This window comes from Drosophila subobscura, chromosome O (assembly GCF_008121235.1).
Source record: "Drosophila subobscura isolate 14011-0131.10 chromosome O, UCBerk_Dsub_1.0, whole genome shotgun sequence".
Taxonomy (NCBI): domain Eukaryota; kingdom Metazoa; phylum Arthropoda; class Insecta; order Diptera; family Drosophilidae; genus Drosophila; species Drosophila subobscura.
In genome coordinates this window covers 29,810,745-29,826,603 of record NC_048533.1, presented here as the reverse complement: position 1 = coordinate 29,826,603, position 15,859 = coordinate 29,810,745, and the positions used below count along the sequence as shown (strand labels likewise).

At 45.9% G+C, this 15,859-nt stretch overlaps 2 protein-coding genes across 6 annotated transcripts; both read left to right on the top strand.

The window, feature by feature from the left end:
• The first annotated feature begins 104 nt into the window (after positions 1-104).
• On the top strand, positions 105-5,328 carry LOC117896429 (neutral ceramidase). 2 transcript variants are annotated; one of them, XM_034804752.1, is made up of 6 exons: positions 105-236; positions 2,726-2,882; positions 2,953-3,276; positions 3,348-4,214; positions 4,284-4,894; positions 4,958-5,328. In XM_034804752.1, exons 2-6 carry the CDS (start codon positions 2,754-2,756, stop codon positions 5,139-5,141), a joined length of 2,115 nt encoding a protein of 704 aa, XP_034660643.1. In that variant the 5' UTR covers positions 105-236; positions 2,726-2,753; the 3' UTR covers positions 5,142-5,328. The 2 variants fall into 2 exon arrangements, with proteins under 2 accessions (XP_034660643.1, XP_034660645.1); XM_034804754.1 differs by lacking the exon at positions 105-236 and adding an exon at positions 751-918.
• Positions 5,329-6,225: 897 nt separating this feature from the next.
• On the top strand, positions 6,226-15,853 carry LOC117896431 (J domain-containing protein). 4 transcript variants are annotated; one of them, XM_034804757.1, is made up of 6 exons: positions 6,226-6,313; positions 7,074-7,226; positions 9,911-10,012; positions 13,160-13,315; positions 14,101-14,363; positions 14,394-15,853. In XM_034804757.1, exons 2-5 carry the CDS (start codon positions 7,140-7,142, stop codon positions 14,353-14,355), a joined length of 600 nt encoding a protein of 199 aa, XP_034660648.1. In that variant the 5' UTR covers positions 6,226-6,313; positions 7,074-7,139; the 3' UTR covers positions 14,356-14,363; positions 14,394-15,853. The 4 variants fall into 4 exon arrangements, with proteins under 4 accessions (XP_034660648.1, XP_034660646.1, XP_034660649.1 ...); XM_034804755.1 differs by having other exon boundaries at positions 6,227-6,313; positions 14,101-15,853; XM_034804758.1 differs by having other exon boundaries at positions 6,228-6,313; positions 13,160-13,276; positions 14,101-15,853.
• The last annotated feature ends 6 nt before the right edge of the window (positions 15,854-15,859 follow it).

Sequence of the window (15,859 nt, the reverse complement as noted above, 5' to 3'; positions counted from 1 at the left end):
ATCCGTATCGCGATCGCGGGACATAAAACATGGCTAATCTGGAACGATGCGATATGGCCAACTATCAGTGGTTATTTTTAAAGACCCCACACTTGGGCGACCAATCTTTGGCCGTTGAGTGCGATCAGGAGGAGGCTCCATTCAGTAGCACTGCGTGGCTCAGACCTAACGGAAGGGAGCAGCAGACGACTCTTCCTGGCGAGCTAATTTCCAACTTGCGAATACGAGTACCTGGGGTAAGCTAAAGTCAACCAGTTTGTAGTGCAAATACTTAAGCCGAAGTCAAACAGAAGTTAGGAAAAAAAGAAGAAAGAGGGAGTGAATATTTGTTTCCAGTGGTCAAAGATCGCAGATGTTTACTCAAGCATATTAGCATTAAGTGGGAGCCCAATCTATTGCCTCTGATCTGCAAAAACTAAGTAAGAGTGCGATATGATAAGCTATCGGTGGATTATTTAAGGCATTCATTCAGATTGGGTAAAACCAAACAGTGCGGGTCGTAAAACTAGCCACCACTCGGAGATCACTCGGAAAGCAAGAGAGAGAGAGAGAGAGGGAGAGGGAGAGAGGCACTTTGATTGAGCGACTGACCAACTGACTCATGGATCGCACGTAAATATGTACATACATACATACATACACGCCTGCAAAGACCCCGAAAAATCCATTCAGATAATAGGAGGGAAAACGAGGTTCAGCTCGAGCTCGAGCTCGGTCTCGGTCTCGGGCTCCCAGCGGACTTGGCTTCCAGTCGATGCACAGCTCTGGCGCATAGCGGGCGTCGTTTCAAGAGATCTTCAGTCTCCACAGTTCAGCTCTGGTCGGCTTTCGAAGGGGGCCACCAAGAGTGTCGCGTTTGCATGGGTGTTGTGGAGAGATAAATAGGTACTACATCGAGTTCAGTTCGGGCGTTCGTGGGTTCGTGGGTTCGTTCGGCGTGTTTTGAAATCAATTTTTGGCATCGACAAGTCTCGAACGAGTGGCATTGCAGTGCAGCGGGAAATGCTTTACAATTCCCACAGATAATCACTTTAATTTGCCATTAATTAGGTGGCACGCGTGTGTGATAAGCCCTCGACATTAATTAAAGTAATTCGGACTGGAATCAGTCTAGTGTTGAGTCAGTGGTCAGTGTCAGTGAGTGGGACCGAGTCAAGCTGGCCCAAAGGAGGCGATTGCATAATAAAATCCACGAAAACGAGTCCGAATTGAGTGCAGGCAACCTCCAACACACAGATACATGTAGGCAGACATATGTACCTACATATATGCACATTCATCTGTCTATATGCGAATGGTATTAAGTGCGAAGTGTATAAAAGGCTCATCAACCGAAATCTTCTGTAATTTGCTCAATTGGCGCGTTTGTCCGCCGTTGATCAGCGTTTGGCGTCGTGTATCCAAGAGATACTTTTGTATCTGGCTCAGCATCAGCAGCAGTCGCTGCTTTTCTCTCTCTCTGTGTAAGTGAGTGCCGGCTGCTGCCATTTCATTACAAAAGTATTGCAAAAGTATCTGAAGCATACGCATCCGAATCCGAATCGAAGCCAAGACCAGCCGTAGATCGGCCGACCGACGGACCAACCGACCGCCACAGAAAGATACGTGTTTACGATCCCAATTGTATCTGTATCTTGTGCGAAGGCCCTGCAGCTGTTATCGCAGTGGTTTCTGTTGTTGTCTGCTGTCGGCTCACGGTGCCAGTGCCAGCATACTTATATTATTATAATTTCGTTTTCAATGTCAGGCCTGTGGTGTGCGTCCATTATGCAGAGTGTCCGTCCCAGAGGTGGAGGTGGGGGACAGTACTGCTTTACATGCGCGACAATTACTCACTCGATTTCCTACTTAACGCCTTCTCTGAGAGAGGAGGGTTCTATTTGGTACGAGTTATGGCACACCCGCTGCATACAAAAGAAGTCGATTCATCAGCGAAAAGTTAAACAAGAGTCAGCGGAAAACATGAAAGAAAGGATTCACACAGACACCGGAGCCGTAAATACTCTATTTTGCATAATTCGATCGGACAGAAGAAGCGGACATATGTACATATAAGGTCTGCGACTGGTCTTGGAGTTCGATCACAATACCCTCTGATAGAGCAAAGCAAAGGGCGGAAAACCCCAACTACTTTTAATGTCAAAAGTACTGACTCTCCAGATATTGCGATGATTGTTTACACTGTCCCCCAGCAGAGTCGCAGTTGGGAGTTGGCCACTGAAGAAGCCGCAGTCCGCGACTTTCGCAAGCTGATAAAAACCGGTTCCCGATCCAGCTGATAAGGGGCATCGAGCTGCGTCTTTGCTTTTGTTATTATTATGTGTATTGTTGTTTGTTATTTGTTATTGTTGAAGGGAGGGGGGATCGACACGCACATTTACATTGATGCGTCTGCTGGAGAGGTCGTGCGAGAGTCCAAGCGATTACGAATACCCCACTGAAATTTGCATTTGGCCGCTATATCCCATTGATGGATGATGGTCGTCGCGTGGAATTGGTTTGGATGGGTGCCTGAGTGCCAGAGTGGCCCCGTCGCTGCTGTCATTCGATTATCTGTTGCCTCATAATCACTTTGTTGCAAATATTTGCAATCTACTCGAGGGGGGTTGCCAAATGCCAGGCTGTCAGACTGCCAGATTCATTTGGGGATTCCGAGATGGATCTATAGAACGGAGCTATCTGACGGCTTTCTTCGAATTAATCAAATTTTTGTGTTCGTTTGCAGACCAAAGTTTCTCGCTGTTAATCCTACCATGGACATATCCAAGATTGCCTTCTTGGCTTTTATAGCCCTCAGCGGGCTGTGTGGCCTGGCCAATGCCACCTACAAAGTTGGCGTGGGACGTGCAGACATCACCGGACCCCCAGTGGAGATCAACTTTGTAAGTGCCTCGAACTTCCGTGGCTGGAAACACTGAGCTCTACTCGATTACTCCCTTCCTCCTTCTACAGATGGGTTATGCGAACATCAAGCAAGTGGGGCGCGGCATCCACACTCGCGTCTTTGCCCGTGCCTTCGTGGTGGAGGACGAGAAGGGAAACCGGGTGGCCTTCGTCAGTGCAGATGCGGGCATGATGGGCTACGGCCTGAAGAGGGAGGTGATCAAGCGGCTTCAGGCTCGCTACGGGAACCTCTACCACACGGACAACGTGGCGATCAGTGGCACCCACACGCATGGAGCGCCCGGAGGATTCCTGATGCATCTGCTCTACGACATCTCCATTCTGGGCTTTGTTCCACAGACCTTTGAGGTGATGGCCCAGGGTCTCTATTTGGTACGTAGAAAGAATCAAATCCAAATAAATGCATTGAAGGGACTCACACATATTCGTTTTGTATCGTAAAGTGCATCAAACGAGCCACGGACAACCTGGTGGATGGACGCATCTTTCTCTCGAAAACTACCGTCCTGAATGTAAACATCAACCGCTCCCCGTCATCGTATCTGCGCAATCCGGAGGAGGAGCGGGCCCAGTATGAGCACGACACGGACAAGACCCTGACGCAGCTGCGATTCGTGGATGTGGAGAACAACTTGCTGGGCGCCTTCAACTGGTACGCGGTGCATGCCACCTCCATGAACAACACCAACAGGCTGGTGACCAGCGACAACGTCGGATACGCCGCCCTGCTCCTGGAGAAGGAGTACAACCCGAACAAGATGCCGGGCAAGGGCAAGTTCGTGGGCGCCTTCTGCTCCTCCAACCTGGGAGATGTGTCGCCCAACATCATGGGACCCAAGTGCTCCATCTCGGGCAATGAGTGCGATCTACTCACTTCCCGGTGTCCCGCCGGCGAGGGAGACTGCTTCGCCTCCGGCCCCGGCAAGGACATGGTGGAGAGCACCCAAATCCTGGGCCAGCGGCTGGCGGACGCCGCTCTTGGTCTGCTGAATGAGCAGAGCCAAGAGTCGACGGCCCGCGAGGTCACCGGCGACGTGCGCTTCATCCACCAATTCGTAGACATGCCCAACTACAACGGCACCGCCTACAACCCACTCAGCCGGAAGATCGATAAGATCCGCGGCTGCCAGCCGGCTATGGGCTACAGCTTCGCTGCCGGCACCACCGACGGCCCCGGCGCCTTCAGCTTCGCGCAGGGCACCACCACGGACAACCCCATGTGGAACTTTGTGCGCGACTTTATCGCCACTCCTACCCAGGAGGACATCAAGTGCCACGAGCCGAAGCCCATTCTCCTGGCCACCGGAAGGGTGAGTATCCTCTGGAAGGGATCTAGAATCTGCGCTGTGAATTTTGCTGATGAATCCCCCTCACTTTAGGCCACCTTCCCGTACGAGTGGCAGCCGAAGATCGTGTCCGACCAGCTTCTGAAGATCGGAGACGTGATCATCGCCGCCGTTCCATGCGAGTTCACGACAATGGCTGGACGGCGCCTGCGCAACCAGATCCGTGCCGCAGCCTCTGCCGTCGGAGGCCTAGACACGGAAGTGATCATCGCTGGTTTGACCAACATCTACACCAGCTACACGGTGACCCCCGAGGAGTACCAGGCGCAGAGATACGAGGCCGCCTCCACGATCTTTGGCCCACACACCCACTCCATCTACATGGACGTGTTCGAGCGCCTGACCAAGGCCCTGATGCGAAACGAGACGGTGGAGCCTGGCCCCAGTCCGCCCTACATGAACGACGTGATGCTGTCCCTCAACACGGGCGTACTCTTCGACGGACATCCCATCAACACAGACTTTGGCTACGTGAAGACGCAGCCCGGCAAGGAGTACGGCATCAACGACACCGTCAAGGTCACCTACATCTCCGGAAATCCACGCAACAACCTCTTCACCGAAAAAACCTACTTCACCGTCGAGCGCAAGATCAACGAGGACCGCTGGAAGGTGGCCTACACGGACGCCAGCTGGGAGACCAAGTGAGTATTTCCACACTCTGGAGAGGGTTAAGCCTGACTACAACATCTCCGACCAATTTTCAGGATGATCTGGCACCGCACCAACACGATTTTGGGATTCAGCGAGTTGGAAATATACTGGAACATCAGCCCGCAAACGCTTCCAGGGGTCTACCGCATCCGGCATTCGGGCGAGTACAAGTACATCCTCGGCGGAAAGTATCCCTACGAGGGCCTCTCGCACTCCTTCACCGTCAATGAGGACTGAAGCGAGCCAAAATGGTTCCATAAATATGTATTCCTATCCCAGACGAGCATTGGATTCGCCTCGCCTCCCCCGAAGAACAACAGCAACACAAAATCCATGTATTTATTTGTACCATTTATAAGTGACGAAGGAAAGCTTTATTTTTGCAGATGTGAATAAAAAGAATGCCAAATTTTGTTGAAACTAAGCCATGCGAAGGTGGGAATTATATTTGACAGATAAAATGTGGTATCCATACTTGTAATTGATATTTCTATCGATGCCTCAAATCGTGCTCTCTAAATTAGTGCCAAAACTTATTCCCAAAGGAACCAAAGCAACTTTTTGCTATTTTGTTTCTCTGGCAAAACTTTTTTATGAAACATTTTAAATAACTAAACTAAATTTCGTTAAAAAAACCACACGAAAATACTAATTTTTGCATTTGAAAGCCCAATATTTCCTACACGGTAAACTAAAATCAACAAACTTACAAAAGTCTTACAAAAATATACCAGTTTTTAAAAATGCTTTAAATATTTTCGATTTACTCTGAATCTTGGATTGGTGAAAATGAAAATATTCGTGAAATATACAAAATGAATTAATCTGTTAACTGCAGTAAGCTTTTTGTTAACTCTGTTAAACCACAGAATAGCTTTTCGCGCCATGAATTGCTAAGCTTTTCTTAATGTGATACATTTTAAAAAATCGCTGTACTACAGGCGACAGGTGTGTGATGTAGATATTTGCTCTACAGTTTTGCCCGTTTTTTCTGAATCACAGTCACCAGCCCAAGCGGGAGAAGCCCCAAGATTATATTGTAGTTCCCCGATTAACCTGTTGTTCCAAGCAGCCCCTTCCAGGTAGTTCACTCTCTCTTCGGGCTCTCTCTCTCTCTCTCTCTCTCTCTCTCTCTGGCTCTCGGGCAGTGGGAGGCTGCGACGCAATTTGTTAGTCCGCAGCTGCAAGCCTTCTCTCTCTTCGCGTCATGTGTTTTCTCTCAGCTCGTCTCGGTTTCTCGAGAGTGCTTCAGCACTTTAACAGTGTTCGGTTGATGGAATCGATAGAATTCGGTGAACTGAAAGCTGTTGGGGCTTTTGAAAAGTGAATTGTATGCCGCCACGGAGCCACAAACAAAACGAATTTTGTCGCGTTACCAGCAACATCGTGAGCGCTCGCTTGGCCCCAAAGTAAATACAAAGCTAAAAAGCATACACACAGTGTGAGGTGTGAGAGTGGGAGCTGGAGAGAGAGTTGAGATTTTGCAAAGAGAGGGGAGTGTGCTGTGCGGGCGCCAGCGAGAGAAACTTCCAGCATACCAGTCTTTGGTTCAGTTGATGCAATTCTGAGTGCGGAGAAACAATCAACAATCAAACAATTGTTATTGTTGGTCAGAGTGCGGTGTTCAAAAAGTGCTAGAGAACTGAGAAACACCCAGAGAAAAATAGAGCGGAAAAACGCAGTGAAAGTGAACTGTGTCTCAATCCGAAACCTAAATCGAAACAAAAAACCAAAACAAAACAAAAACGAACCCAAACCAGATCTTTTCACTGATTGTATAGCTTATTTTTAGTTGTTAATTGTTCGATTTGGAAGGTCATTCGCTGCCCGGCCCCCTCTTATTTCCCCCATCGATAATTATTGTTTAATATAACATGAGCCAGACTGTAAGATCGATCTTACAATTGAATGCCTGAGGAACATTTAAGGATTGCCTAATGCGCGAAGTGCTCCTGGATAGTTTCCTTTTTTTTACGTTAATTGTCACCATTTATTTGTACCTGGATGTTATTGTTTTGATCCTGAGAGCGTTGAACATTTGTCCGTAATCAAAAATAAAACTGAAACCACGAACAATTCGAAAACTCAACTCTCCCATGTGTCTCCCGTTTTGTTGTATGACGATTTATTAACCCAATAAACGGAATCCGCTACCCCGCAGAAATAAAGAGAGAGAGAGAGAGAGAGTGCGAGCGAGAATCCCAGCCGATCCCAGGAAAGTAAGATCCCGACGCAATGAGCGCCGTCGATGCCATAATTAACTACAAGCGCAGTCCCAACGAGGACTTTTACGCCCTGCTCCACTGCGATGAGACCTCATCGGTAAGTACCCTTACTCCACTCCACAGGATATTAAGGATAAAAAAGTGACCCAAAAAAAAACCCCATTACAGTTCTTAGAGCATTTAATTAGGGTCTAATCGAATTGAGACCCCGACAAAAGTTGGCAAATTTGAGCTGAGATGAGTTCTGTTTGAGGGATGCCTTGAAATCGTGATATTATCTTATTGCACGCAATTGGCACCGCCCCCGCATGAACGTGGAATTATCCGAGCTCTGGCTATGGCTTTGGCTTTGGTTCGGGCTCTGTTTCCATCTCTGATGTTGAGGTGAGAGATTTTGCTTTAGGAATTAGTTTCAATTACACAAACAGTCGCCGTTGATTGGGGGAATTGGCACTGATCTGCCCTAGATCCAGCGCTAACTGAAAACCATATGAGAGTTTGAGAGCCCCTCGAGAACATCCCTGAACTCCTCTCAGAGTGGAATTAACGAGCTTCCCTCTGCTTCTCTGCTGACAGGCACTGGCAATCCACAGCAGCTTAATGGCATTTTGGCACATGACATTTATCTTGAGGTATCGCATTTTCGGGCTCAGTAAATTTCAATGCTCGGTGAGGTGCTTCAATGCTGCTGTAATCAAATTTATTGGCCCGGAAAATGCCTTTACCTTTGGCAATTTTCAGACCTGTCGATTGCATCAGGAACATCTATTGAATTATGCATCAGTCGGGGCATAGCATGCCTCATGCTATGCTGTGGCCAGACTGTGGACAGGAACCTAAGCCTGGATCCGAATCGATTTCATCAAATATTCTCCCTGGGTGTGCCGCCACAGAGATAAATATCTCTTGTTGAGGGTGGGGGGAAGGGGAAAATGGAAAAGGCTTGGGTTAAGCATTATGGCCTGGCCTCCATCACGTACTCGTAGTCTCCGATGACCCGCTGACGCTTGTTTGTCCAAGACTCTTACACCACACATTCCCTTCACCCTTGACCGTCGAATGACTGGGAAGAATGCATCAGCCGAGCGGAGGGTCCATTGTCATGCAGATTAGTTGGCATTTGTTCTCGAGAATGGAATTTGCATACCCAAGACAGACACACAGACAGACAGACAGACAGTCCGAGCAATTTCAGCAATCTATGACAATCCACTGAACAAACTTGAAATGTTTTCGTGGCTAATTTGCAGTGGGATTTGTTCTGGCGGCTATGTGGAATTCTGCTCTCATTCAACAGAAGTGGTGCAACCGAAATAATCAAATGGAAATTACTATCCGGGGATTCGATGGCTATGCAAATGCAGATACAGATACAGATTGGCTGGCGATTTATTTAATTGAAGCCATTCAAAGGCTTTATGCAATTTGTTAATGCCATTGAGGGCTCCAAAGAGGAGACATTCTGTGATTCCTCAAAGGAATTCAAGCAAAGGAGAAGATTCTTATCCCTGTGGATGCCGCATATTCCACGATTCCATGATGCCAATTGGCTAATTAGAAGTACATCTCTCGGTCTATCTGTCTGTCGGGAGTGCCTCGTGCCTTGTGCCCTTGTTCATTACTAAGCCATATGAGTAATGTTAATTGCATTGAAATTAATTATACACCCCGTTGCACTGAGTTTGGCTCAGCAAAATGGAATGGCAGAGCGTTCCATTTGACCTACAAAATATGAATGCTTTTGATACTTTTATCTTTTGCGCAATGAAATGTTTGGAAAATGCTGGAACTTGTAGAATGACCTTAATAAATTTGCTCTCTTGCTCTGCCTTTTGAGTTTTGCTCTCTGTTTTGTTTGAGAGGCAGACAAAAGGTTCAAAAATGGAATCAGTGGAATGCACGGGCTAACCCCTGCTGGGCAGCGTCTCTCTCTCTCTCTCTCTCTATCTGTGTCTGTCTATCTGCATCCTTTGTGTGTCCTTTGTGTGCCCAGCTTGATGGTGCGCGAAAAGCCATTTCCATTTACAAGACAATCAACAGGCGGCTTTGTGCTGGGGATAGTGGATGATTCTGATTCCCCACCATCATAACCCTCCCCTTCGGCCCCTGGGCCCTGGCTCACGACCAAGTGCCAGAAGCAGAGTCATTTTGATGTCTTTTAGCCGACGGCCAACTTGTTGCTTGGCTTCAAGACACTTTTGGCTTAATTAATTTCAATTGTCGCCTGCCAACAACCCTTTCGTCAGTGTCAGTGTCGTGTAATAAAAAGGGGAATAGTTGAGTGAGAATTAATTTGGCAACAGCTTTTAAGCATTTCAAGTTTTGCAAACTCCTCCTCCGTGGGCCTCCTCCTTCCTTGCCAGCTTTTGCGACAGCTTTTCTATTACTTTAAGTGGTTTTCACCATCGCACGAATGTTTACCAAACCATTTTTCAACCCATTTTTTAATGGTCTCCCCATTGTTATTTCGTTGTTCGGTTCGGAAGACAGTTACGACCACCGACAGACCTGCCTCATGACTTGCGATATCCTTGGAGGACCCAGCTCATTCTTCGGAAATCTACATAAAACAAACACACACACATACACATGAATGTTTGTCTCTGTCTGCTTCTCTGAGGGTTTATTTTCCCATTTTATAATATGTTTTGCCGGAGAAAGAGGCACAAACACTTTAAAAATTAATGCCACAAAATGCTTAGTTCATTTGCAGCAAAGAGAATTTGTTATCGCAATTCACTTAACGTTCTCCAATCCCTGTGCTATTTGTTCCCGTTGCAGCCGGAGCAGATCCAGGCGGAGTACAAGGTGCTGGCACTCCAGTACCATCCCGACAAGAACAGCGGCGACAAGGAGGCCGAGGCCAAGTTCCAGAACCTAAAGGTAAGCAAAACGAAACAAGCGGCAAAGTCTTGTAACAGGGCCCCAGAACAAGGACTGAAGTAAGGAAAGGGCAAGCGTTTCAACATTTTGCATATTTAATGAAGTTTTCACTTGCGAAAGAGGGTGTGTGGGAATGTGAGTGGGAGTGTCATGAGGAATGGGGCATCATGGGGACACTGTAAATTTGACAGCCTGTGGGCCAATATGTTCGAGAACAAAGTTGCCGAAGCGGGCTTCAAATTAAAAGATGTTTAAGCCCCACACATGGGAGAGGCGGGGCAGATAACAAACTTTCAGATGCCTTACAGTCCTCTGGCATTTACAGCCCACATGTATGGGGCCGACTGTATGAGAGGTGGGATGAGAATGGTGCAGATAATTGCTATTCCTCAAAATAAACTCAAAAGTTTCGAACTTTACAGAATTGTATACTTTGAGAAGCCACAAAAAATGGTTTCGAGGGACGGTCAGTTCTCTATCGGATGGGAGTATGGGAGATTCCATACTCTTTCAGTGTGCTTTAAATGAGAACAACTTTAAAAGTTGCAAAGGCAAAAAAGAGGTGCAAGTAAATAGAATATAATAAAGAGTAATTGAAACTTTTCTAAGCTGCAGAAAGTATTTGGTAATACAACCATCTACAGTCTCTATTTCTATAAATTTCTATCTTGAATCAGAAGGAGCGCCAAAGGTGGAGGTCATCAAAAGTAAATCAGAGCATTATGTATGAGTATGGGGGAACATGAACACATCCATCATCCACCTATCCCCAGCCCCATCTCCTCCTAGGATAGTTTCAGTAATTAGCTGAAGGCCTACTCAACCGAAGGCTCAATCCATTCAAAGTCGTGTCTGTCAGTGGCTGAAAGTTTTGAGCAGCATTAAACAATGGATCCCACACAAAAACACACACACACTTATGCCGTAACCCACTTCCACACACGCACTATTCAATGGCAGACACACACACACGGATACGCACCCTCAGCCTCAAATTGAATTTTCCGAACAACAAAAGAAAAACAAGGCGCCAGCGATGAGATAAAATCAATTACCTATACATAATATATATTACTTTTTTTGAAAACGTTTATTGATTTTCCATGTCAAAGCATGAAACATTGTCAGGACCACAAATGCTGGGCAGAGCGTTGTTGGACGCTGAAAATTCATTAATGTGTGGATGAAAGAAAAAGCACACACAATTTTAATGAAGAGGCAGTGGGAGAAGATGCTTGAAAAATGGTACAGGCACAGGTAGAGGTGTGGTGTCCTTCCACCCGGGGGGATGATTTAATTTACTGAGTGTGTAACTACTTTATGAGAATATACTTGTGACAGATAAATGATAACAGACTCCCAGTGTTGAATGGTACTCCCTGAATAACGTGTGAATGCCTTCTATTAAAATCTGTTTCAGAAGAGATTATTAGAACTGTATTCAGGTGTTGGAAAATGTGAAAAATGTGTCAGAAATTACGATGAAATTATCAAGAATTCTTGATTATAGGCATGCTAGATGTGAATAATCTCCCAAAACACTTCTCCAAGTTTAGGGACTTTAGTTCTCTCCCTTAAAATCCCTCACGGCTATTATGGCAGTCTGTTTGAAGTTTGTAACACGAGAGCCCAAAAATATCAGAGGACACAAATAGAACCCTCCCATCAAATACAGGGGGGTGCCTGAGCCTGTAGTCCTTGAATATGCATGAGGGTCCTGTGCAGGCTCTCACAATTTCCTCATAATGATACTTCTGGCAATTCAGGTGCTACTTCCCTACAATTTACAGCTCGTAAAGTCGGACACGTGTGTCGTAAAGATGTCTGCATATGCAGGAGCGGAGAGAAAAGAGCAGGAACAGAGGCAGGCTTTATGGCCGGGCCATAAAGCAAAGCCAGCCCGAGACCATGAAGCGTTTAAAGTGAAATGTGGAGATTCGGAAGAGTCGGGACATGCTCCGCATTCCCCAGCGGATATGCAAATGAGGCAGGCGGCAACGGAGGAAAGAGAGTAGAAGGCCCTGGCATGATCCTGACTTCATTTTAAACATTTAAACAACAACTTACAACACAATTTTCAGTTGTCAAGCTGCCCCAAAAGTGACTCAAGTAAAGGGAAGGCAGTCGCTCGAATCAGTTTCCATTTTGATTCCAGTCGTGTGCAGATGAGCCGCAATCTACCGACTAATTGCCACTCTGCAAGAGCTTAAAATATTTTCGGAGTATAACTAATTGAAGACAAACAAGCTGGCAGGCATCCTGTCAGTCAGTCAGTCGGTGAGAGTCCCGAGTCCAGAGTCCTGTTTGCTGACCCACATAATCAGTGAGTAGTAAAATAATTGATTATCATGTAGACACGGCACCGAAACGCGTCCCCCTCAACAATAAAACAGCAGGGCGGCCGATGAAATCTCACAGCCCCAATTCTCGGTAGGGACTCGTACTCATAGTCCTACGATAATGTACATATGTATGTGTGTGTGTGTGTGTGCGAATCTCTGTCTCCAACATCGCTTTGTGTGTCTCTTTTGGTGTTGGGTCTGGCCGTAAAAGCAGTCGAGATATAAATCCAGCCCAAGCAGTGCTATCAAAGCCACTTGAGCGTGCAAATATGTGAGGGGAAGAAGGAGCCCCTCGCCTGACCACTCTCTGCATCTATGTGTGAATCACTGACATGCCAATAAGTGTGCTATAGACCCGTCCTCAAAGCTGTATCCTGGCTTATGAAATAGATTAACATGCAAAGAAAAGGCATGGCCCCAGACGAAGGCATCCGAAACCTGTGCAGCTGTTGATTTTGCACTTGAGCAAATCTGACTTTCATGAGGCCACACTCCTGTGTGGGGGCAATGCTATTGTGTGTGTAGGCCCACACAAACTCGTAAAGAAGGCCTATCGAATGGCAAGTAAATGGTTCACCCCTTCACACATTTTGTTGTGTAAAATGGAAATGAGTTCAGGGAAAAATGCAATATTTTGGCCCCAATTATTTTGTGAGTTCCAAGAAACGGAATCAGAGATCAAAGGAACCACACAAAATCGATATAAATCCAAGCGTAGCTGCCAGAACTTTACTTAAACTGCTTTAAAGAGTTAATAGAATAATAAGAGTATGGAATGCATTTTATTTTCTTACCTTTTTTGCAGGAGGCCAAGGAGACTCTTTGCGATCCGGAGAAGCGGGCTGTATACGACAAGTGGCGCAATAGCGGCATCTCGATGAGCTACAAGCAGTGGCTGGGCATGAAGGAGCATGTCGGTCAGGTGAGAAGATACACGATTGCCGAGAAAGTGGATAAAGAGGTATGCGTATGGGCCAGGACCAGCAGACAATACGAGAAACCAGTCAGAGAAGTAGTAACCTCTACCACCACCTCTACCTCTAGCCCTTCTTCTCCCTTCGTAGCGCACCATTCCCATCCTATGCCTGCCTCTCAGTGGCACAAAGGCTCAAACCAAGTGTCCGCTTACCCATTATCCGACTCCTTTGTCCTTTAGTATCCCGCTGCACTGCGCCAACACCTGACCCTGTTTCGGTTGTTCCTTCAGTTGTTTGTTGTTGTCTCCCAGGCAGCTAATGAAATTTGTAAACCAAGCTGGAGTCGCTTTTTGTTGCGCCACAATTAACGTGATTATTCAAAGCCCACGCCCAAGCCCAAGTCCACTCTGCCTCCGCTCCGCCAATGGTAATTTCCGCTGCAGGACAGAGCGGAAATTGTCGCGCATCCATCAGCGTCGGACATTGTCCGGAATTATGGAGTGAAAAATCCTCATTTGCAATTCCAACTTAACTCAGGTTTTAGTGTACACAAAATTAGACAATCCCACCCCACCCACACACACTCGTAGATATTTCTCTCTGAGCCCGCTCCTGCTCCTGAGTGCCCCACCGAATGTCTACCTACATATCTTGAATGTGCCTCTTCATCCAACTCTGTGTGTCGTCCGTGTGTATGCATGCTCCAAGGATGGCCAGCGTCAGTGCATTTGCATCGGCATTGAGATTGGCCCTCCTAGAAAACCACAAAATTTTCAATTAATACCAATTTTCATCCACTCCCGAATAACCCCAATAATTGCAATCAAAGTCGATGCATTGGGTCACCCCCAAGACCAAGGATCGTATGTTGCCGGAGACCGCAGATGGACCTGGAACCGGACCGGGAGCTGGCGCTGGAGCCGGGGCTGGGTGCAGCAGCGGCGGGCTGACCGCAGCCTCCCCCAATCCGGCCCATCGTCGGGCCTCCGAGGGCGGGGCCGCACTCTACTACGGCGGACGCAAGACCGAGTGGGGTGCCGAGAACACGGATGTGGCCAACAAGTTCCGCAATTACGAGATCTAAGCCCAAGCAGGAAACAGCAAAGAGCCAAGAGCTAAGAGTGCAGGAAGGAGTGTGTTAGAGGCCGATTTGTGGCCGATGGGGCGTTTCAATTTAAATATACATACAATATATACAAGCATATATAAAATCAAAGAACGGATCAGCAAGATGATCGATGAGCAGAGAGAGCGAAAAGCAAAGCAAAGCAAAGCAAAGCAAATTATTCCATAATCGTTATTGCAATTATATCAAAATATTCAACAAGAACAAAACTTATAATCGATGTGAGGTTAATGCGTTGCAAACTACTCGTACTACAGAGCACAGATACTCTCTATTATACATACTCTTTACGATACTCTTTATAGGTGTACAAAAGATATAGAAAAATGGTAATATATATTTATGCGAAGAAACTGTAATTTCAATAAACGAGAAACGAGAAACGAGAAGCGTGTGCGGCAAAAATTTTAAGTTAAACTTAGTCAAATTTTAACGATGAATATACATGAATATATTTACTATATACAACACAATATACATACATACATATGTATGTATACCTATATATTTATGTGAAACCGTGTATTTGTATATCGATGTTGAATGTGTACCATGTGCCCGTGCCCCCAAAGACAATCCCTTTGAAAGACATACTAAACTATGACTAAAATTAAACTGAAACTAAAACTAAAACTAATACTAGTGAACACAGAGACACCCACCACAAAGCGAAAGCGAAAGCCGAACCGGAAACGAATCCGGTCCACTACACACACACACATGCATATAAAGCGCAATTAAAGCGTAGTGGAAGGTACTTATAATGAAGCGAATTTAATCTTTATACACAAGAAACTTGAAACATTTGCATAGTCAAAAGAACTTTCACTCGGTGTCCTTTCTTCTGCAACTCGAATTGCAGCTAAACTCCACAACTGACAAACTATTTTATTTACTAGAAGAAAAAAACGATACATACATATATCAGGAGATATGAAAACTACAACAAAAAAAACAACAAAAGAAAGAGAAATTTATATAAATGTTTTGACGGATAGAGCGGTGAACTTTTCAACTTATACGCAAATATACAAACCCCAGAAAAGGACAAAAGAATTAATGTCACATTATTGTACTATTACTATTATGCCAAAGAGCAGATAAGAAAACACACATTCATAATCACTAAATGTTGTTGCTGGAATCAAAGGCATTACAAAAACAGAAGCATATATATCTACAATACACACACATATGGATGTTTGTTTTAAGACATACTTATTGAATTTATTCAAATACACACATATTGCGGATAGAACAGACCCGATCAGACCCGAAGAGTACGGACTCCCCTCATCCCATCGGGGAGTCCCAGCTACTAGCACATCATTAATGTTGGTTAGAACTAAACTAAAAACAAAAAAGTTGACAATTGTAAGCGGGGAATGAGATGAATGCGTAATGAAATAAAGAACTTGGAAAGGGGTTCCCCAGTTTCTGGAGGGACCTCAGGCAATCACTG

What these genes read in the sequence shown, in the direction of transcription:
- LOC117896429 (XM_034804752.1), top strand. Translation starts at nt 2,754, where the DNA reads ATGGACATATCCAAGATTGCCTTCTTGGCTTTTATAGCCCTCAGCGGG. An exon ending in TGGCCCAGGGTCTCTATTTG is followed by an intron (nt 3,277 to 3,347) that starts GTACGTAGAAAG and finishes TGTATCGTAAAG; the next exon opens with TGCATCAAACGAGCCACGGA. An exon ending in TTCTCCTGGCCACCGGAAGG is followed by an intron (nt 4,215 to 4,283) that starts GTGAGTATCCTC and finishes CCCTCACTTTAG; the next exon opens with GCCACCTTCCCGTACGAGTG.
- LOC117896431 (XM_034804757.1), top strand. Translation starts at nt 7,140, where the DNA reads ATGAGCGCCGTCGATGCCATAATTAACTACAAGCGCAGTCCCAACGAG. An exon ending in CCAAGTTCCAGAACCTAAAG is followed by an intron (nt 10,013 to 13,159) that starts GTAAGCAAAACG and finishes CCTTTTTTGCAG; the next exon opens with GAGGCCAAGGAGACTCTTTG. An exon ending in CCGAGAAAGTGGATAAAGAG is followed by an intron (nt 13,316 to 14,100) that starts GTATGCGTATGG and finishes TTGCAATCAAAG; the next exon opens with TCGATGCATTGGGTCACCCC.